The 21868-nt window shown below is 42.5% G+C and overlaps 1 protein-coding gene across 1 annotated transcript in view; it reads right to left on the bottom strand.

Annotated features, from left to right (window-relative positions):
- Positions 1 to 21868, bottom strand: part of EPC2 (enhancer of polycomb 2) — a 116691-nt gene that overhangs the window by 31327 nt on the left and 63496 nt on the right. Inside the window, exons 2-10 of the mRNA XM_088474874.1 lie at positions 9672 to 9831; positions 8080 to 8225; positions 5291 to 5497; positions 4520 to 4668; positions 4222 to 4354; positions 3769 to 3957; positions 3596 to 3685; positions 2113 to 2258; positions 1531 to 1859 (exon numbers count right to left, since the gene is read on the bottom strand). Of these exons, the coding sequence (XP_088331000.1) occupies positions 1531 to 1859; positions 2113 to 2258; positions 3596 to 3685; positions 3769 to 3957; positions 4222 to 4354; positions 4520 to 4668; positions 5291 to 5497; positions 8080 to 8225; positions 9672 to 9831 (1549 nt within the window). The remainder of the gene's footprint in view (positions 1 to 1530; positions 1860 to 2112; positions 2259 to 3595; positions 3686 to 3768; positions 3958 to 4221; positions 4355 to 4519; positions 4669 to 5290; positions 5498 to 8079; positions 8226 to 9671; positions 9832 to 21868) is intronic.

Genomic DNA, 21868 nt, shown 5'->3' with positions numbered 1-21868 from the left:
TGTCGGTCCCTGTAAGGAAGTGGAGGGTGCGGACCAAGCTGTACCCCTTACCTGTACCAGGGTGTCAATAGACTTTGTTAGCCCAGCAACCCAGGGAGGCTGAGACTTTAACTCAGACGTTAAATCCGTCATTACTTCTAACATGTCAGCAGTCCATATAGGTGCAAGCAAGGCAGTACTAGCCATAGGTGGATCAATTGCTATACAAGCATCACATAACGTGGACCCAGCGGCATGCGGCTTAGGTAGTTTGTTGTTACCCTTAGAACCGACAAACATCCTTTGTGACGCCTTTTCTGTTTGGCATGGATACACACAGTCACCACACACAGAGGAACAGAGTACAAACAGCAGTAATGAAAACAGAAGGCTGGCTTGGGACACAGAGGAGGAGATACACCCCACTCCCTTCCCACTGATCAGATTCCCTGCACTTACAACCCCAGTGTATTATGTAGCCAGAAATGGGGAGCAAGAGAATCCAGCCTTCTGAATGCTGCACTCTTCCTGTATAAGGGAGAGATGCAGGCATTTAACAGTTAAAGATCGGCAGCCACGCTGTTTTCTACAGCCGCTTGCCGCGTATAGAGAGAGAGCATCTGCAGATTTAGGCTCTTCTTCATGCCCCAAAGGGCGACCATTATGGCTGTTATGAGCCATTACCTCCCCCTTCGCGCAACACCGCATGTATCAGCGGGGAGAGAGGAGAAGCAGGGAGCCGCATGTAGCGTTTTTTCAACTGCGCTATAGTAATTAAACACAGCGCCGACCTGTGCCAGTGCTGGACAGCGGGGAGAGGGGAGAAGCAGCAGGGAGCCGCTTGTAGCGCTGATTCACTGCGCTATGTATAAATAAACACAGCGCTGACATGTGCTAGCGCTGGACAGTGGGAGAGGGGAGAGGCAGGGAGCCGCTTGTAGCGCTGTTACCACTGCGCTATGCATAATTAAACACAGCGCTGACATGTGCTCGCGCTGGACAGCAGGGAGAGTGGAGAAGCAGGGAGCTGCGTGTAGTGATTACACACAGCCTCCCTAACACAGCAGGAGCCGGGGGATGTGCAGTTTCTTACTCACTGCGTGTCCCCTGTAGTCTCTCTCTGGCAGGTCAGCAGAGTCTTCTCTTCTTCTGTGTGAAGACTTGCTGTGGCGGTAAGGAGCTGTCAGGAGCTCTTTGGAAATGAGCCATTTGTTTGTTAAAACATCAGGGCGCCAGGTACCCGGACCCCACCTTTCAGATAGGTGGCGATGGGGCATAGAGGGGGAGGAGCTTCACACTTCTAAATTATTTAAAGTGTCAGCTCCAGCTATCCACGTCTCTATACCCCAGCGTAAGCACCTCCAGTGTCCCCTAGTGGATGAAAGAGAAAAGTAAAGCACAAAAAAGCTGGGGAAGACCTGTGCAAATTAAACATGTGAGATATTCTGACAAACCATAAGTTTGTAAGCAGTGCTTTAGGGTATTGAAATACGATCACCAATAAATACTCAGACACTTGATCCATCTTGTATGGAATGGTCAGAATTGTACCTGTCAGTCCATTCTTGCTGGTGTTCAGTAAAGCAGCTCGTTTAATGCTGACAGCATGCCCTACTATCCTTGAGGTACATTCTTCGCTATCGTTGTCTTGAAAATGTATTCGCCTTGGCTGGAAACACTGCAGTCGACATAACCGAATATTGCTTAAGATCTCTGATAGAGACACTCTGTTTGCACAATGTTTATCGGAAGCATTGGTCCATGAGAAATCAGGAGGGGAATGTGCAACTTGGGAAGAGCTTGAAAAACTAGACAACATTTCAGGGTCAAGCTGCTCTAGAATAGGGTCATGTTCTGTTGATAGCCGGTCCATTATAACCCTAGAACACAAAATGGAGAGAAAAAAAAAAAAAAGGTTTGTTAATTGCTACTCATCACAGTCTAATGTGATTGTTCTTTACTGACAAATGGCTATTTCATAAAGATACACTTCAGAAATATATAAAGTCATAATATTTGTAACCTTTACTTTTACAGTATAAACTAAACAAAACTGTACAACGCACAAAAAGTGTCCGTGCCCTAGACAAATGAAAACAAAACTCAACCGGGGAGAAAAACAAAACATTTTACCTTCCACCTCGGCCCAGTCGTCTCCTTGCAAATCCTATGCACCGTCTGGGGACTGTGAGAGTGGTGAGGCAATGCTTGTACCGAAGCCTAGATAGTCCTGACAAACCTGGGTTTTCTGAAGGATCGTTGATTTGGTCCAAACGTGGCTACAGACATAAAACAGCCAGTAACCATGAACATTTTTGTTTTGGGACAATGAAACATTTAACCTTTAATGTCCTGGCACAAGAGATTGTTTAATTTACTCATACATTCACTTAACATTGAGTATTTCAATGAAAGGTCTACTATAGTTGTTGTCCATCTACAACCAACACAGGTGCCTCAAAAGTGTAACAACTTATCTAAACTGAATGGTTGCATGTGATTGCAGTGTTCATCAATTAAGTTATTGGATAAATGATCAATTTAACATGTATTTTTTCAAAATTCAACAAGTGCATGCCTGAAAAACCTACTGTAGCTGACTGGGTAATTATAGCTTTTGAATGATAGGAGTCCTCCTAGTCATTCGATTCCTATGGTACTATCAGTAAGTCAGGGGGCGGGGAGTTCTCTTTAAAGTCTATTACCACCCCCCGCCCCATCCCTTCATAAATTCAGGTTTTAGACTGGATAATGCTAAAGCCATAATATTATTTTTATAGCAGTTTGTAGAAAGCATGCAAACTTCCTGCTAGCTGTGAAAGATATTGAAATGGGTGACCAAAGGAGCTTTCATGAGTTTTTCACAAAACATTTCATTGTTTTAAGAGGATATAAACTACATGAATTAAGAAGTTAAACATATTCGGTCTGATTCTGACTTGGGAGCAAAACAAGTAATTAGCTTTGCACCTGGACATACCATGTTGCAATGCTAGAAGTTCAAGTAAATAATTTTTTTTTTCTTCATGCAGGGTAAACACTGGCTACTTTTGCATGCAGTCCACAAACCCTGGACAGCTTTATTTTTACACTGCAATTTAGATGAGTTTGGATACACCCCTCCCAAATCTAAATCTCTCTGCACATTTTAACCACACTGGCAGTGCAGCATGGTTTTGTCAAGGTGCAAAGTTACTTGTTTTTTTCATTCTTGCTTTGCTCTGAACTCTGAATTAACCCCCTAGTTAATTAATTCATACAGATGGCAGTAGATTTATACGCATTTGCGCGATTCCAGGGAGTCTGATTTTGTGTTTTTTAAAAGCAGCACCTTTTTAAAAGGCAAAACCCAACCTGGATTAAAATGTTAAATTATTGCCATTGTAAAAAAAATTGGGGAGACTCCCTGGAATTACGCTGATGTCTGCATCTCGCAAGCTATTGCATTTCCACCATAGTATCTGTAAACTGTCTGGAAACAAAAATACACGACTTAGTTTATGTTTTAGTCCCAATAGAAACATTCACCCATCACACATTTCAAATAATCTCTAGTTCCGAATAATTCATATTGAAAAGAAAAAAACACCACAAGAAATCCATCAGTGAGTCTTACGGCGTAATACTGGCATCCAGTTCTTCTCCTGAAGGCAAAGGGCCCATCAGGGTCGTTCTCTTCTTCTACCTCAGACACTGGAGAGGGTACCTGGAAAAGGAATATAATAATTTAAATAGGAGACTCTTCTCTTGAACCCCTTCATGTTCTTTAAGCACAGTTTTAAGACTAACCTGTGGAAACTCTTCATCATCAGAGCTCTGGAAGTCATATTGTTTGATATCACTCTTGTTAATTACTGGCAATGGCTCGGAGGCTGGCTGAGGAGTGACAACTGGGTCTGCTTTTGGCTTCTTTGGGTACTTCTTTTTTAGCCGGACTATTTCAAAAATTTCTTCTTTCACAGAGGGATGGTGAATAGTCTACAAATAAAATGTACAGGGGATTACTACAATCGGTAAAACAAAAACGAATGTATTGCTTTAGAAGCACAGTTATAATGTGCACTGGGAATAGAGTTTGAAAGACTGACCTGCTGAAATGTGGATATTATATTAGAGCGGATGGATGATTGTACTAGTAGTAATCATTATTATGATTCCCATATATTGCAGATGGTATCCAATGTTATTACACATTACATAGAATATCATGAGAGGGGACAGAATGGCCTGTGCATGACCTACCTTGGCTTTGCATTCAGGAGCTCGGTGAAGTTTGCCATTGTGAAGAGATGTTGGTATGGTATGGCTCTCCTTCTCAACTTTTGAAACTTTAATTTCATTTAAAATTTCACCTCCAAAGTCACCCAGATTATACCTTTCATAAAAATGAAAAGCAATAAGAGTTATTGTAGCATGGATGAAGCTGGACCGTTTTGGTTGAATACATTAGTCAATATATGACACTAGTCTAAATAACTACCATTACAGGGCTGCAGAATGGCACACTTCAGTATCCTGGAAACCATGCATTATAATTTACCTCTTCTCTACAACTTCCAGCGTTAAATGCAACAGTTCCCGTTTCGTCTTTTCTCTTCTTTTGATCATTTCCAAAATGGTTATGGCTCTGCTGAACTCTCTTCTTAACTTTAACATTTTCTCATAAGAAGCTTCATCATTCTTGCGATTCTGCATTGATTACACAAAGACACACAAACTGCTCATTAAAACATGTAATGTAATAAGTGATGGTGGGGTGGTTTAGATCCGTGCGATAGTAGAAAGATACAGATGTGTCATCATACACCTAGCCTTAACACTCCATACGTCACGAGGCATCTGGTGCGCGACCCACACCGAGCAGAGAATAGCAACTTTTTCTTTAAATTTGCATCTTATTCACACTGCAGACACAGCAAAACACCACTCCATCTGCGAGTTGCTGAGCTGCAACTTTAAACGCACAGGAATTAGTTTTAGATATATACCAAGTCACAGATGAAGCACAATGGAACTTAGCATCATAGCACTTTATATACAGATTTAGCTTAATTCGCACAAATGTACAAGTGTTGCATATCAAATTAATCACTGCAGTGTCATTAAGCGTTTTCTCGCATCGTATTGTGACTCAGACGCATATTACAGCAATAAAAGATGCTTGGCACAAGCAGAGTTGCACAGGACCTGGCATGGAGAGAAGGGCTGTTTGGAGAGAGAGCAAGCAATAGTATATGAGAAGACATCTGTATAGAGACCATTGCGTTACGGTAAGGGGGGGGGGGGGTTGTAATGTTTAGGAGGACTTTACCTTCCGTGTTTGCATTTTCTCAGTTCTCCGCCGGAATGCCACATATGGGTCACTGTTTGTAGACCCGTCGCGTTTCTCTTGCTTGATTTGGGGGATGAGGGATGGCCCCCTGCAGTTTTTACGTTTTCTTACCCAGTAGTCATACACAGATTTGATAAGGTAATCGTCCTCATTTAGCAGCAACTTTGCTTCCTGAAGGGTGACAAGCTGTAATAAAGCATGAAGGAGCGTTTACATATTTGCTATCGGTTACTGATAACTACACTTATAAGTGTAACAAAATATAGAGGATTGAGAATAATTGGCTGTAATATACATAGGGCCTAATTCAGAGTTGAACGCTATTGCGAAGTTTACACAGTTAATCGATTATCTGTAGTTTGCACAAGTGTCACAGCTGCATTATGCACGCGATGCAAATGAATTGCTATTGCGGTCGCTTAGAGGATTCACTTGCAATTGACTGACAGGAAAAGACCGATTTGTAGGTGGTTACAGGGAATTCCGGCCAAAAGGCAGGCGTGTCAGGGCCGTTTCCTGGGCGTATACTAGTCAGCCTGTGCGATCCTGCACGCAGAGAACAAAGCTCCAACGCCTCAATTGCAACGTCCATTCTAAGTGACCATAGACTTACTCGAGGTGTCGATGTTTTGAGGACCTGCATACAATGCTGCATTTGTGTACGCAGTTGCAGACAGCTACGAGGGCTCCGGTGGACGTCTCAATACAAAATGCCGCCTGTTGCATTAGCATATTTTAAGAACTGCGATCCGGGAGAGTATGTAGTTGCATATGCATTACAGTATGTCTCTGAATCAGGCACATAGTGTGCTGTATTACAAGTTTATAATGATATTACTATGAATGTAAGCAGAGAATGGGATTGGGCATGGAAATATGACAGTTCTATATTTCAGAAATGTGCAATTAGGACTTATTTCACTGATGGAGAGGCTGAAGTTTCCTAGTGGTTATTTCAGTGAAGAGCAACCTGACATACTACACCTCCAGCATCCAAAAGGGCTGCACATTATCCATTTATTTAAATAATTAAAAAAATATCATCAAAATGACCTCAGCAACCCCATCACATTCTAAAATGCTCCACCCCTCACTTGCTCCAAAATGCCCCCACAAGCAGTCCAAAACACCCACTTGCCATTATGTGCTTCCCACATGTACTCCAAAAAGGCCCACATGCCCACTTGCCAATCAGACCATTACATATGCCTATCATAAGTCCCCAGACATCACTCAGACCTCCACCAATGTAACCCAGTATTTCCTATATGACACTAAAAATAACCTACTATCTAATTTTGTGAGCTTTAGTAAGAATACTTACCTTTACTCCAGAACCCGCAGAGGAAGCTGTGGTGCAGAATACACTGCACTCTCTCCTACACCTCTAATAGGATGTGCAGCACAACCTTCCTTCAGTGTGCAGAGGAAGACACGTGGCACAGAAGCCATTCAGACTCGTTCTCTGCTTTATAAGAAAGCAGAGAAGATGACTAGATCTCCAAGACAAGAGTCTTCTGCTCAATATGTCAAATGGAAAAGCACTAGTCTTATTCAGAAAATGAATTATGTGAGAAAGACCAGCAGAAGAGCTTCATTAGCTAGCCCATAACAGATATTAGTAGGGTATGGTAGAGGCGCTAACTAGTCAGGACACTTACTTGCCAAAGAACCTTTGTGTTGGCTTAAATTCCTATAAATTATGGCTAATGTCAAGATTTTGTGTGACAGACTATGCAGGTGTTTCATCAAATGAATTTAATATAGGTTTTCTAATTAATAATATTTGCGTATATCGTATTGTAATGGGCAGCTATTGAGGCTATCATCTTTTTGGGTCCAGCTGATATAATGTAATGTTAGCACGCCCCCCCCCCCCCCCCCTCACCCCAGGTAATTTGGCAAATGCATATCTAAAAGTGTGAGTCTACAGCGGGAAGGTTACATTTTCTTATAAGGGACACCTTCAATAGACGTTTATTGGCAACTATGATGAATTAAAAGAGTTATATTTTACTGAAAATACCTTTGATTAGAAAACAAAAAACTCCAAAACAACTGATGTCAACAAAATATAAGCATGTTTCTCATAGAGCCTTACATCTGATAATTTGGATGGCAATATGATGTATACGTTAACTACACTGAAAGGCAAGCCACTCAGGTGTTTAGAGATTACTATTAGTGTGTAGCATATACTGTATGTGTGTAAAGGTACTATTGCCCAAATCATTTCCTGAAGCCTCCAGATATCTGTTTGTGATCCTTTGCCTAACGGAAGTTTGTTGCAATGAACACAGGCATATAAATGGTATCAATTTCAGTGCCGACCAAGTCAGATACATAATATATCAAAACTTTAACACCACTGCATGTACAGCCGGCTTAAAGGGTCAATTCACTAGTGATGTAGATGTCCTATTGTTTAAAGAAATCCTGTCAGCAGGTCTTCCCTTTTTTGTCTCACTGGTTTATTGCATAGTACCCTGTGTACAATGTATTTGTGTATGCACAGTATGTTCTCGCCCAGGTCTGCGCCCTCAACAAGAGAAAGGTGAAATAAAGAGGAAATAGGTGCAAGAGAATTCATAGAACATTATCCTATAAGAGGAACTGCTGAAAGGTTCTCTTTAAAATACACAATGTATGCAACATGGAAACCTGGATCACCCTCAGAAAGAAACTATCCCCACAACATCAATTGATGTTTTATGGAAAATAGCAAACAATTGTTAAAATGTACTGTCAACAGTTTATACTCCCAATACCTGATTGGAGCTGGCCTTTTCCAATCTGTCAATCATAATTTCAAACTGCAGTGGTTTCAATTCCATTTTCCTGTTGAGTCGGTTAAGCAAAGTCTCATCTTCAGAGTCCATATCATAATCTGGCTGCTCATTGTCGAGATTAAATGCTAGAGATGAAAATGAATAAATGATTACCTGATGTAACATGAAAATGCATCACTGTAACAATACAAAAATACCACAAATGTTTCCACTAAACACAAACAGGATTCATGATGGTGTTTGAAAGACATAGAAAAAGGGTCTCTTGGTGTTCACATGAGGTTCCCACGGAAAGGAGTCTGAACAGTTCTTGATAGTGTATATTTGTGAATGTAAATACTTGTCCTGCCTTATGGTTTATTTATTTAGCTGCAATAATGTTTCTATTCCTGAAAAAAAGTCCTAACTGCTACTTAGTTTTGGTGTCCATTAGTCAAGGCACTAAGGAAGATTGGCAATGACTCTTGCAAAGACAGGACGGTTATATCCAACTTGCTGAAAATGTGTAGGTACACAATAAAAACTAGCTCAGACCGACAACAAGAGAACAATGCATGCTAATATCATTCGAATACAAAATGTGTAGTAATATTATGAATTAACACATATACAATAGATTGAACGGATATACAGGCTTAAGTACATTGACTGAATAAGTCTACTTCAAGGGGGTAATAAAATATTATTATTTTTTTTTTTTTTTAGGCGTGCTAATTAATGGGCGTCCAAATGACGCAACTCAATTGTTTTTGGGTGCCCATTAATTATCGAGCTTGTTGCACCCAATTACACCGGGTTAAGCCGCGTAAATTGGTCAAACCCGTCTAAAGTCCTGGTTAGGGTGTATAAACAGCAGATCGGTGCCCAAAACCAGGACTTAACACATTTCTGCTCATCGCCTCAGGAGGTTGCGGGCAGAAATGCCGGCACTGGTGGCTATTGTGCCCAAACGGAGCAACAATGGAATTGCTCCGTCAGGCACCCATTAGTCAGAGCCGCCGGAGAAAACAATTGAATTCCTCCCCAAGTGTATGAAGATGCTTACATCTACATAAGTTTCCAGATACAAACATAGAATTTGACGACAAATAAGAACCACTTAGCCCATCTAGTCCATTGACAGGACTGTCCTATTTGCAGCCAAGATATTACTGGCTTTAATGGTAGATGTAAAGGACTGCCACACACACACACACTAAAATCTGATCTGCAAGACTCATACTGTATGACCTACAAAAATTCTCAGTAACCGCAATAGATTGTGTGTATTACTGGCAAGTTTGCTAAAGGTGGCTAACAAACTTCTCAGTTATATTTCTGTTATACAATAATATCACAAGGAAATGGTGACACTATTATTTTCAGAAAGCGATTTTAAAAGGGTGAAGGGGACTGGGAGCAAAAAGTAAACAAATCAGAAACAGAGTCATGTTTGTAGAGCATTTATGGAAGCTCAGCTTCCTGTTCTAGAGGGCAGGTGGTTCGTCCAGCTCCAAGCAACAGATACAGCTTGTGTGGCTAATGAAATGCTAACAAGGAAGACACATTGCCACTTTAACACATGAACTTACGTTGAATGTGAATGAACTGCTTGGGCTGTTTAAATTCTCCTTTGTACAGGCGACTGTAGTAGAGAACATTGCTCTCAGCCTCAGGAACAGGAATAACCATGCTTTCTTTTTTTTCTCTAAAAACTTGCTGTGCTGAGATAGCTCGTTGTAAGTGATGTTCCTGCAAATGAAGAAAGACAGAAACGTGTACAGATGCTGTACAAATGGCAATGAAAGCAATTTTATCATTATTTATCCCAAATCACAGCCCTGACAAAGCAAGAAATAAGTACATATAAATGTATCACACATCTTTATATTGTTGAGATAATAACCAAAGTGATAACTTTCATTGATTCACATAAATCACCAGCACAAAGCAAAATAATCAATCATTCTGACAGTTAAACTGGACATAGCAAATTGTCAATAACGGAGGGACTGACATGAGGCACACAGAACATGGCTGGAATAAATTATACACATATTCTAACATCATTCAAGCCCATAGATTGCATTACCACATTTATTAGCTTTCCTGGTGCCCTGCAATGCTCTGTGGCTCCTCGATATCAGTCATTGCACCAGATAGGAAATTAATAAAAAGGGTGATCAACTTATACTATGGGCTGGTTTCAATTAGCCCCGATGCTTAATGCGAACTCATAGCTCCAGGCTTTAATGCCTAGGAGCTATTTAATCACAAGCCCATTTACTTGCGTGTTAACCCATCAATTCTGGGTTAACGCAGTCCGTGGGTCCGGAGATCCGTGGGGTTAGGAGATTGTGACCTTGCAACTGTCTGAAAAATAGATGTTTTTTAGGGAAAAGAACTGAAATATAAAACGTAAAATACCCTGGATACATAACTGTTCACACCCCTAAACTAATATTTTTTGGAAGCACGTTTTACTTTTATAATAATAATGAATCAGTCTCAATCAACTTTTCACATCTGGGCCTTCCAATTCTGTCTCACAAACGAAACAGTTCAAGGTTCATTAGATTGAAAGAGGGAGAGGGTGCAAAAACAATTGAATCCCCTCCATTGAAGGTTAATTTATGTTTTGCATAAATTATATAGGATTTGATCTTCTTCATGAGCAAGAAATGTAACCCCCATAGCCAGAGCCGTTTTTGGTCAGCACTGGCGGCACTCGCCAGTGTCTCCGTGTCTCAGGTGTCTGACTGTCATGTGAGAGGTGATGGGTTTGAGTCCCGGGTATGACAGTATTTTGAAACGTGTGTGTAATAAAAGAGGATGAATGAAGGTGCTTGGGAAGGTGGTCAGATGGAGGGGGAGGCTGCCAGGGAGGAGAGAGGGGCAGCCAGGAGATGCCGTGAATAAAAGAAGAGTAAGCTAGAAATGAGAATGATTATATACAGAGAATTGACAGGCCTGAACAGCGCCTCCTGCCCTGTGGTGCCCTGTTCCAGGGCACATGTCGCACCACCCTAGTTACGGCCCTGCCCATAGCTAACCCGGTTATCAATTTTGGAGGGACATCCTAATCTGGCAATGCCACTTACTGCTTTTAATTTATACCCATCCCTGATCATTAGTAATGAACACTGATTTCCTTGAGGACAATAGATATCACAGTAGGATAAAAACAAAGAAGGTGCACAGAAATCCTACAGGAACAGATGATCTTTATTTGGGTTAATCACAGTCCATTCCAATACTGGCATATTATGTTGATTACCATGTATGTTGATTACCATGTTACATGACTTGGTTAACTCTGAACACAGCCAATGCCCCACTATGAAAGAGTGTGCACAATTATGTAACAAGGTTATTGTAGATTTTGTATTTCACTTTTTTTCTGAATAACTGCCTATTTATTTTCAATTAGCATTTTCTTATTTGTCTTGTCGGGTCACATTAAAGGGGGGAAATGGTCTGATGTGATATATCTTGTTTTGAAGTACTTGCATCACAAAATAAAATGCAATTACAATAAGATTGTGTAGCCTTTTTAATTTTGTACGTGAACATATTCTTTAAATTGCAAATCAACATTTATATGGTGGTGCACACATTATGCAGCGCTTTACAGAGAATATTTCAGTAATTCACATTAGTACCAGTGAAGCTTACAAATCTGTATTCCCCATCACAGGGGTAGGCAACCTGTGGCACTCCAGCTGCTGTGGAACTACACATCCCAGCATGCCATGCCAGGTTTGTTGTCAAGGCATGCTAAAATTGTGGCAAGGAATGCTGGGATGTGTACATTGAGTGCCGGATGTTGCCTACCCTTGCCCTATCACATGGGCACAAATACACACTAGGGTTAATTTATTTGACAGCAGCCAATTAAACCAGCAGTATGTTTTTGGAATGTGGGAGGAAGCCAAAGCACCTATAGGAAGCCCACATAACACAATGGGAATATACAAACTCCAGACACAGTAAGCTATGACCAGGAATTGAACTCATGACCTCAGTACTGTTAGATAGTCACACTAACCACTATGTCAACCGTGCTAACCTTTACAACATTTTCAAGCTATATAAACACACAAACTCCACAGAAAAAAAAACAACCAATGCGACCACTGTTCAAGCCTGTCATTACAATAGCTGCAAATAGTCTCCTCTTCCCAAGAACAATGTTGAAGATAAGCCCAATGATAACCCACCAAATCTCCATATTCTTCCTAACCGGTTATTATTTAAGTAAGACACATGCACAGGGACAAGTTTTATCCCAACAGTTGAACATACAATGCACAAATAAATCCTTTTTGAGCTATATACACTGCTCAAAAAAATACAGGGAACACTTAAACAACACAATGTAACTCCAAGTCATTCACACTTCTGTGAAATCAAACTGTCCACTTAGGAAGCAATTGATTGACAATCAATTTCACATGCTGTTGTGCAAATGGAATAGACAACAGGTAGAAATTATAGGCAATTAGCAAGACACCCCCAATAAAGGAGTGGTTCTGCAGGTGGTGACCACAGACCACTTCTCAGTTCCTATGCTTTTTGGCTGATGTTTTGGTCACTTTTGAATGCTGGCCGTGCTTTCACTCTAGTGGTAGCATGAGACGGAGTCTACAACCCACACAAGTGGCTCAGGGGGCGGAATTCAATTGATTTCGCGGCCCGCATCTCCCGTCTAAAGTGACAGGAGATCGCGGGCCGCTATTCAATTGTGCCAGCTTTTCACGCTGATCGCACCCAAAGTGGTCGGGTTTAGCAGCGTAAATCGGCTAACCCCGACCAAAGTGCTGGGCGCGATCGCGAAAAGTGATGTTTGGGCGCCCAAACATGTCACTTTTCGCACATTTCAGCTCTTATCCCCCAGGGGCTGCAAGCTGAAATGTAGCGCTTGGCAGCTGATCGCGCCCGATAGGAGCAAGAATAGAATAGCTCTGTCGGGCGTGATAGGGGATGAAAAGAATTGAATTCCGCCCAGGTAGTGCAACTCATCCAGGATGGCACATCAATGGGAGCTGTGGCAAGAAGGTTTGCTGTGTCTGTCAGCGTAGTGTCCAGAGCATGGAGGCGCTACCAAGAGACAGGCCAGTACATCAGGATACGTGGAGGAGGCCGTAGGAGGGCAACAACCCAGCAGCAGGACCGCTACCTCCGCCTTTGTGCAAGGAGGAACAGGAGAAGCACTGCCAGAGCCCTGCAAAATGACCTCCAGCAGGCCACAAATGTGCATGTGTCTGCTCAAACAGTCAGAAAGACTCCATGAGGGCGGTATGAGGGCCCGACGTCCACAGGTGGGGGTTGTGCTTACAGGCCAACACCGTGCAGGACGTTTGGCATTTGCCAGAGAACACCAAGATTGGCAGATTCGCCACTGGCGCCCTGTGCTCTTCACAGATGAAAGCAGGTTCACACTGACCACATGTGACAGACGTGACAGAGTCTGGAGACGTCAAGGAGAACGTTCTGCTGCCTGCAACATCCTCCAGCATGACCGGTTTGGCAGTGGGTCAGTAATGGTGTGGGGTGGCATTTCTTTGGGGGGCACACAGCCCTCCATGTGCTCGCTAGAGGTAGTCTGACTGCCATTAGGTACAGAGATGAGATCCTCAGACCCCTTGTGAGACCATATGCTGGTGCAGTTGGCCCTGGGTTCCTCCTAATGCAAGACAATGCTAGACCTCATGTGGCTCGAGTGTGTGAGCAGTTCCTGCAAGACGAAGGCATTGATGCTATGGACTGGCCCGCCCGTTCCCCAGACCTGAATCCAATTGAGCACATCTGGGACGTCATGTCTCGCTCCATCCAACAACGCCACATTGCACCACAGACTGTCCAGGAGTTGGCAGATGCTTTAGTTCAGGTCTGGGAAGAGATCCCTCAGGAGTCCATCCGCCACCTCATCAGGAGCATGCCCAGGTGTTGTAGGGAGGTCATACAGGCACGTGGAGGCCACACACACTACTGAGCCTCAGTTTGACTTGTTTTAAGGACATTAGATCAAAGTTGGAGCAGCCTGTAGTGTGTTTTTCCACTTTAATTTTGAGTATGGCTCCAAAACCAGACCTCCATGGGTTAATAAATTTGATTTCCAATCAATTTTTGTGTGATTTTGGTGTCAGCACATTCAACTATGTAAAGAACAAAGTATTTAATAAGAATATTTCATTCATTCAGATCTACGATGTGTTATTTTAGTCTTCCCTTTATTTTTTTGAGCAGTGTATTTATTATCATTTGTATAGTGTCACTGTACTATGTAATGCTTTTCATATTATTTTTTTTGTCATATAAATGTATACCTGCACCATTGGAGCTTATAATCCAAATTTCCTTCCACAAGTTTATTTAATTATTGTCAAAAGCAAATTAATCTACCAGTATGTTGACTGTGTGACAAAACTGGAGACAAAATACAAACTCCACACAGATAGTGCCCTGATCAACAATGAACCCATGGCCCCAATGAGACAACAATACTAGACATTTACATTCATGTAACAGAAGTTGCCAAATCCCACTGTCTGAGGAATAATTAACTATTAATGATTTTCACAAGCTCAGGACCCCCAAAGCAAGTACATGGCAATGCTATTGTTACAATGGGGACAATTCAATTGTTTTATTACACTTGATCTCCCGTCTAAAGAGACAGGAGATCGGCGTGCGATATTCAATTGTTTTTGAGCTACCATGCTTTATTGTGCCCAAAGAGACAGGGCTTAGCCAGTAAAACGGCTAAACGAGTCTAAAGTACTGGATAGGAAAACACCAAAAATATTGTTTGGGCACCCAAAACGGACTTGTCCCACATTCCTGCTCGCCACCTCAACAGGTTGTGAGCTGAAATGCCAAAGGCTATCACGCCCGAAAGGAGCAACAATTGAATTGCTCCATCGGGCGCCCGATAGATAAAGCAGCCGGCGCAAACAATTGATTTACCCCTAAAGTGTACAAGTTAATGGAATTACAACACATCACACATCTTTAAAACCAAACGGAGATTAGAATTTTTGGCCTCATTCAGAGGCGGTCGGAGGATGCAAGCGGTCACTCAGAAACTGGGCGGCCACTTGCATCCTGACCGCCCGCCTCTGTTGCGGTCGTTAGGCTGTGGGTTAACACCCACAGCTCTAACGACCGCTCGGGTGATGGTCGCGATGGTCAGAGACGAGGGTAGGGTCTCACTTGTCGTAAGCCCCGGAGAGCTTCTGGCTCTGTCTGAGCCGGAAGCTCTCCACTGACATCACTAGTGATGTCAGTGGGGCCTCCCCCAAACGGCAGGCGTTCCCATAGGAATGCCTCCGTTTGGGCTACCACCCCCCCGGCCCGCCTTCCAAACGGGGTGAGCTGTCAATCAACATCGACAGCTCGCCCCCTTTGGAAAGAGACCCGCTACGACCAGCGCTGTTGGTCGTAGCGGGTCTCACGCATGCGCACAAGGGAGCCGGCTCCCTCGTGCACATGCGCACTGGCAAAACATCGAGGCGGCCGTGCGGTCGTAGACCGTACGGCCGCCTCTGAATAAGGTCCTTAGTGCTTTGAGAGATAAAGAACCCCCCCCCCACACACACCTATATTATAAATGATATTCCACACGAAAAGGTGCATACACACGTAACAATTTTTTTAACGATTTAACTATAACGACGTCGTTATCGTTCAATCATTGAAAAAATCGTTCAGTTTCTGAGTTATAACAATGAAACTATTATCGTTCATGCTCGTTCCCATTTGCATTTCATTCTGACCAACTGAACGATTTTCATTAAGGGAAGTTTCAAAAATCACTTGTAATTCAAAAAATCGTTCATTACACTTTAAAAAAATCTGACAGAAAATCGTTGGTAATAAAATCGTTGTGTGTGTATGCATCTTAACTGTCACCTATGAACAATCTTCTTTACGTGATTAGTTTGCAGAAAACACACAATTAATAATTTCAAAAAGATGAAATGTCTCTGTTATATCTGAATCTTTCTCATGGCTAAGGAAGCACCTCGATATCAACATATTCCTAAAACATCCAGTTCGATAAAATATGGAGGAAAAGCTGGCTATTGCTACCTAGGGGGAAATGTATCAAGTTGTGTAAAAGAGTAGAGAAGTCACCCATAGCAACTAATCAGCATCTAGCTAATATATTTTAAGTATATTCTAGAAACTTATAGGTAGACGGTACTTGGTTGCTATGGGCAACTTATCCACTCTCTAGAAGGCTTGATACATTTCCCCCTTAGCAATTCAATTAGAAGCAAGGGGGTGTAGCTCCTGGGATGAGTTGCAGGAGCAATTCCACTGGAGTAAGATTTCTCCCTAATTGTGTGGCATCGATCTAAGCTCTTGAGTTCCTTTTCCTGTTTGGTTTTGTAGTCTATACTCCATTTTAAGTCCTTCCTCTGAATAATTTTTTATTACAAATTAATTTGTACAGACTGGACTTCCATTGCATTACCATATGGTCTGATGAACAGGAGGCTCCTCATTTTAGTACTGCCCATTATTCTGTATTTTATTATTGAAAGCACCCAAGTAATCAAAATATAAGTCATATACAAGGTATGAAAAACAATGTTTACAAGTTTCAAGTTTTCAGGAAGAACGTATAACCGGTCAAACAGCAACATCATATAGACAAGGTTCTGAGAAGAGAGAGCGAGTGGATACAATGTTAATTTCCCACTCTGCCGTCCATTGTTGCTTTCGCCAACCCTTCACCCTTTCTTTGATTTGGTTTTTTTCTTTCCTTCTCTTTTAACCCTTTTTTATATAAACTAAAATTAGACATCACTCACTGTTCATTCGCCACATTTAGGATTTTGTGACTGATTTAGATAAATTGTCTTGTGCAGTGGACAAGTGGATAAACAGAGGTTCCCAAACGCAGTCCTCAAGGCGCCCCAACAGTTCAGGTTTTAGAGATAGCCATGGTTAAGCACAGTTGGTTAAAATAAAATTGCCTGAGGTACCAATTAAGTCACCTGTTCTCAACCATGGATATTTCTGAAGGTGCATACACACACGATTTTTTGAACGATTATCGTTAACGATATCGTTCAATCATTAAAAAATTGCTCACTTTCTGAGTTAAAATGATGAATGATTATCGTTCATGCGCATTCACGTCTGTAGTTTACTCAAACTTTCATTGCGTTGGTTAGTCTGACTAATATGCAAAAATCGTTTGTAGTTAAAAAAAAAAACTCGTTCATTACACTTTAAAAAATGTGACAGATAATCTGACAGAAAATCATTCATAAAATCGTTGGTAACAAAATCGTTGTGTGTGTATGCAGCTTAAAACCTGAACTGTTGGGGAGCCTTGAGGAATGGGTTTGGGAATCTCTGATCTAAACAAACGCATGCCAAGGTAAACCTGTTTGAAAAAAAGAAGTATCCAAATTAATCCTGCATTCATAAATCTCAAAATCCTGAAGCATTATTAGAAAATAGTTTATTTCTAAATATAAAAGCATTATTAGAACAAGAAAATCTACATTCAGATAGGAGGGAGACAAAATATGATTGAGAAAGAGCACAGGTTTTAAAATTCAGTCATCAGGACCCCAAACAGTGCATGTTTTCCAGGTATTCACACAGAATCACAAGTGAAATAATTAGCTCCATCTGTGGATCTTTTAAAATGTGTCAGTGAATAATGAATACACCAGTGCACCTGCTGGGTGACCTGGAAAATGTGAACCGTGTGAGGTCCTGAGGACAGAGTTTGAGAACCACTGAGAGAGCAATACATCTAAAAGGTGACCATACATCAGAAACAGGTTTTTGCGATCCGGCGATGCGATGGGAAGTGCCGCCGTCTCCGGGTGGAATCGCCGACCTGATGTTCTGCGCTCGGATCGCAGACATTTCCGATCATTTTTTGATCGCGATCGTCAAAATCCAACATGTTGGATTTCTGAGATCCAGTGATGCCGGGTTGCCGCATCGCGGGATCGCGGCAATCCATCGCTGATGGATGGGCCCCATAAAGCTGGCCATCCACTATACAATTTTCTGTCAGATATCTGTGCCATCTGGCTTGTTGGAATGAAAACCTGGTAATGTATGGGAGCAAATGACAGTCGATCATATGGTTTTAAACACTGAAAAAAGGACAAAAAAAAATTCTTCAAATTGGTTACATTTGTATATTTTAACAAATTTTTCTGAACAACCATTTTTGGCTATTTTCCAGTGTTTGTATTCCCGGCAGCGGCAGCCCGACAGATGGACAGATCCCGGCAGCGGCAGCCCGACAGCGCTGGAAATCCTGATCGTCCTGAGGTAAGTAATAACTAACCTAACCCTCCTTAGGGGTGCCTAACCCTAACCTCCCCCCCAAGTGCCTAACCCTAATCCTCCCTGTAAGTGCCTAACCCCAACCCCCCCCTTCCCCGCTGCCTAAACCTAAGTACCCCGGGGGGTGCCTAACCCTAAGTCCCCCCCGGGTGCCCTAAACCTAACCCTCCCCCCCCCACAGCGGCCTTCGATCGGGATGCCGGGCGCCTGTCTCCCGACGTCGGGAAAATGACAGGCGTCTAGATATAGACGCCTGTCATTTAACCCACGCCGGGATAAAGCAGTCGGGAAGCCGGTTGTCGGGATCACGTCAGCCGGTTTCCGATTGCATCCCCATTTGCTCCCATACATTACGAGGTTTTCATTCCAACCAGCCAGATTGGACAGATATATGACAGAAAATTGTATAGCGGATGGCAAGCTTAAGGAATAGCCCCAGAACATAGGTGGTTGTGCTTTCCTCTCTCAAGCCGCGTACACACTAGACGATAAATTTAATAACGATATCGCCATCATTCATCGCATTCAATATAATCCAGTGTGTATGCAAGATATCGTTAACGATGCACACTCCTGTATTTGCAGGGACCATCGCCCGTACTTGCAGGGCAACCTGATGATATCATCAGGTTCTGCAAGTTTGGGGAGGAGGGAGAGTGCCGCCGTCACTGAACGATATCATTCAGTGTGTATGCTCAACGACTTTGAGCCCGGCAGTGCAAGGGAAACACTTAACAATATCGCTCATGGAGCATATAGTTAAATGTGTATGACTAGGAAATCAGCGACAGCACAGAATAAGTTTGGCACTGTTTTGCAAATATTTGTTCACTTCTTAATAAAAAAATGTACATTCATTTCGCCATTTAACAGATTATTTTTTTTGTTCATAAATGCAGAAATACAGAATCTGTACAAAATAAAAAAAACATACAATTCTCTCCTGCATTCAACTGAATGCGATGTTTAACAGCACCGGGAATGAGTGCCCGGAGCTATTCAGTTGTCCGCACGGTATCTCGAAATTAACAGGGTGTACAATCAAATCACGCCCTGTTAAGTTACAGTTTACTGCACCCAATACCAGAGGTTTATTGGCGGTAAAAGACATTCCCTGACTTAAGTGCTGGTGTGATGCTGTTAGCGCACACGGTAAGCCCGCAACTAGCATTGCGACAGTAGTTCAGTCGGATTTCTGCTCGCATCCGCTAGTCAGGGGTTTACACTCATTCCCGGCACTATTTAACATAGCATTCAATTGAATTCCCCCCATAGAGCAGTGATCGCAAAATACGTGCTATAGTGCGATTTTCGCCGATACTGGAGGTGAGGGACTGTTTTTAAAAATGACAGGGTCCCACAGGGCGCGCTGTGTGAACGCCGCAGAGCAATCAATCACCTCCAGCGGTGATAAGTTGGAGAGATGCTGCCAGCTGGGGGAGCGTTTTGCTGCATACTATCGGTTCTATTTGAGAAAGCGCTTGGTGCTGGATTGGTCTGGGCTGGCTGGATCCTGTCCCAACTCCTGTCTAGTCCGCTCTTATCCCGGGTAACCAGCGGCTGAGATGGCGGAGAGCAGCGACCTGTGCTGGTACCTGAAGAGATTCGGGGAGAGACAGGAACAGCTACTGCTGCCGGAGGGGGAAGGAGGTGAGATGCCCCAATCCACAGCACTGACAGTACCTGGTATCCTGTTAGAATACTGATGGGGCAGGCTGCAGTCTATTATTACACAACTAGCACGTTTATTATAGGAACTGCTGTAAAATAAAAAATAAAAAAAAAAGGAAAAGGGATTTTGGTGCTTGCCAGTAAATCCTTTTCTCGGATTCCACAGGGGACAATGGAGGCTATTACACTGGGGTATAGAGGAGTGGTTAGTTGGAGCTGGCACTTTAGATAATTTAGAAGTGTGAAGCTCCCCTTAGTTTATAAAAAAAATGAAGACCGAGAGGAGATGTGGATGAAAGAGAAATATTAAATATATTGTACTCTCACCATGTGCTCCCTGTTCCCCTCTCCCTATGTCTGTACCCCTTATGTTCTCCTGTGTACTCTGCCCTTCCACCTCTGTGCCCCCTGTTCCCCTCTCACTATGTCTGTACACCTTCTGCTCTTCTGTGTAGTCTCCTCTCCCACCCCTGTGCCTCCTGTTCCCCTCTTCCTTCTGCACATTGCCCTCCCACTCATGTTTCCCTCTCCCCTTCTGCTCTCCTGTGCACTCTGCCCTCCCACCCGTGCCCACTGTTCCTTTCTCCCCATGTAATTCTCAGTGCAAAATATGCCCTTTAGCACGTTTTTACGTGCTACAGGTTGTGAGGTATAAATTGTGATAGGACTTCAATTTTTTAAAGTGAGGGGTCCCCGGGAGACATTTTCTTCTGCTTAGCGTGATCACTGATAAGAGTGCTGGTAATCACATATCCTACAGCTGTACATCCAGTTGCTGGCTAGTAGATAGAGGTCACCGTGAACCATGAACTAGGCTGTAAGGGAATTTCATTAGAAACAAAAGGAGTATTTTTATATATATATATATATATATATATATATATATATATATATATATTATATATTTATATATATATATGTGTGTGTGTGTGTGTGTGTATAATATTATTATAAAACAATATTATATTTGGTAGAACACAGTTTGCAATTAAGGGCCAAATTCAGTTAGCCGCGAAAAGCCCTGTACTTTTCGCCGACATCGCTGGTTTGCATGCAAAAAAGTATCTCGCTGTCCCCGCTTATCCCCGTATTCAATTACAAAGGACGCGAAAACGCGTCCCGGCAAAACTCAAAGAGGCGAAAAGTGCTGTAAGATTTGGGGAAATCACCCTGACACCCCCCAAAAGATGCACTAACATTGGGGATCATGGTAGATGCCCCCGAATAGCCCTGCCGAAGCCATTTGGGGTACTTAAATGCTCTCATTAGCTGCTAATTAGCATCTTTGAACAAGTGGTGAAGAATAGCATTTAGCAGTTTTTTTGGTGAAAATAACAACTAGTCCCTGCAAATTTGAGGTACATGGAAATGGGTGCAAGCATGGCTAAAAATTGCAAAAGTGAGGTCTTAAAAAAACGTTAGAAACGCACCTTAATCAAGCACCTGCAATCAAAAAAACACCTCCCCCATACTTGCAGACCCCCCCCCCCCTTAAAGTCGATTTCGCTAGCTTTTAGGTTAGTACCCTAACTTTGAACTTTTTCGCCCCCTTTTTCAAAGTAATTTTTGAGGATTTTTTTTTTTTTTAGGATTATTTTGACGCAGTTTACCTTTGGGGACCTGTTCTAAGGGTGCAGGGTGATTTCCCCACGTTTGCGCCCCAAAACCGCAATTGTGCACTATTTTCCGACAGTTATTCATAGGCGAAACTTTTCTGCAGGGTACATTGCAATGCGTTTTCACACCGGCGAAAAGTCACAACAATTGAATACGAAGATAAGTTTCTGCT

The sequence above is a fragment of the Taudactylus pleione genome, unplaced genomic scaffold (assembly GCF_031769625.1).
Source record: "Taudactylus pleione unplaced genomic scaffold, aTauple2 ptg000156l, whole genome shotgun sequence".
Classification (NCBI taxonomy): domain Eukaryota; kingdom Metazoa; phylum Chordata; class Amphibia; order Anura; family Myobatrachidae; genus Taudactylus; species Taudactylus pleione.
Note: the sequence above shows the minus strand (reverse complement) of the source record. Positions and strands in the feature narration are given on the sequence as shown.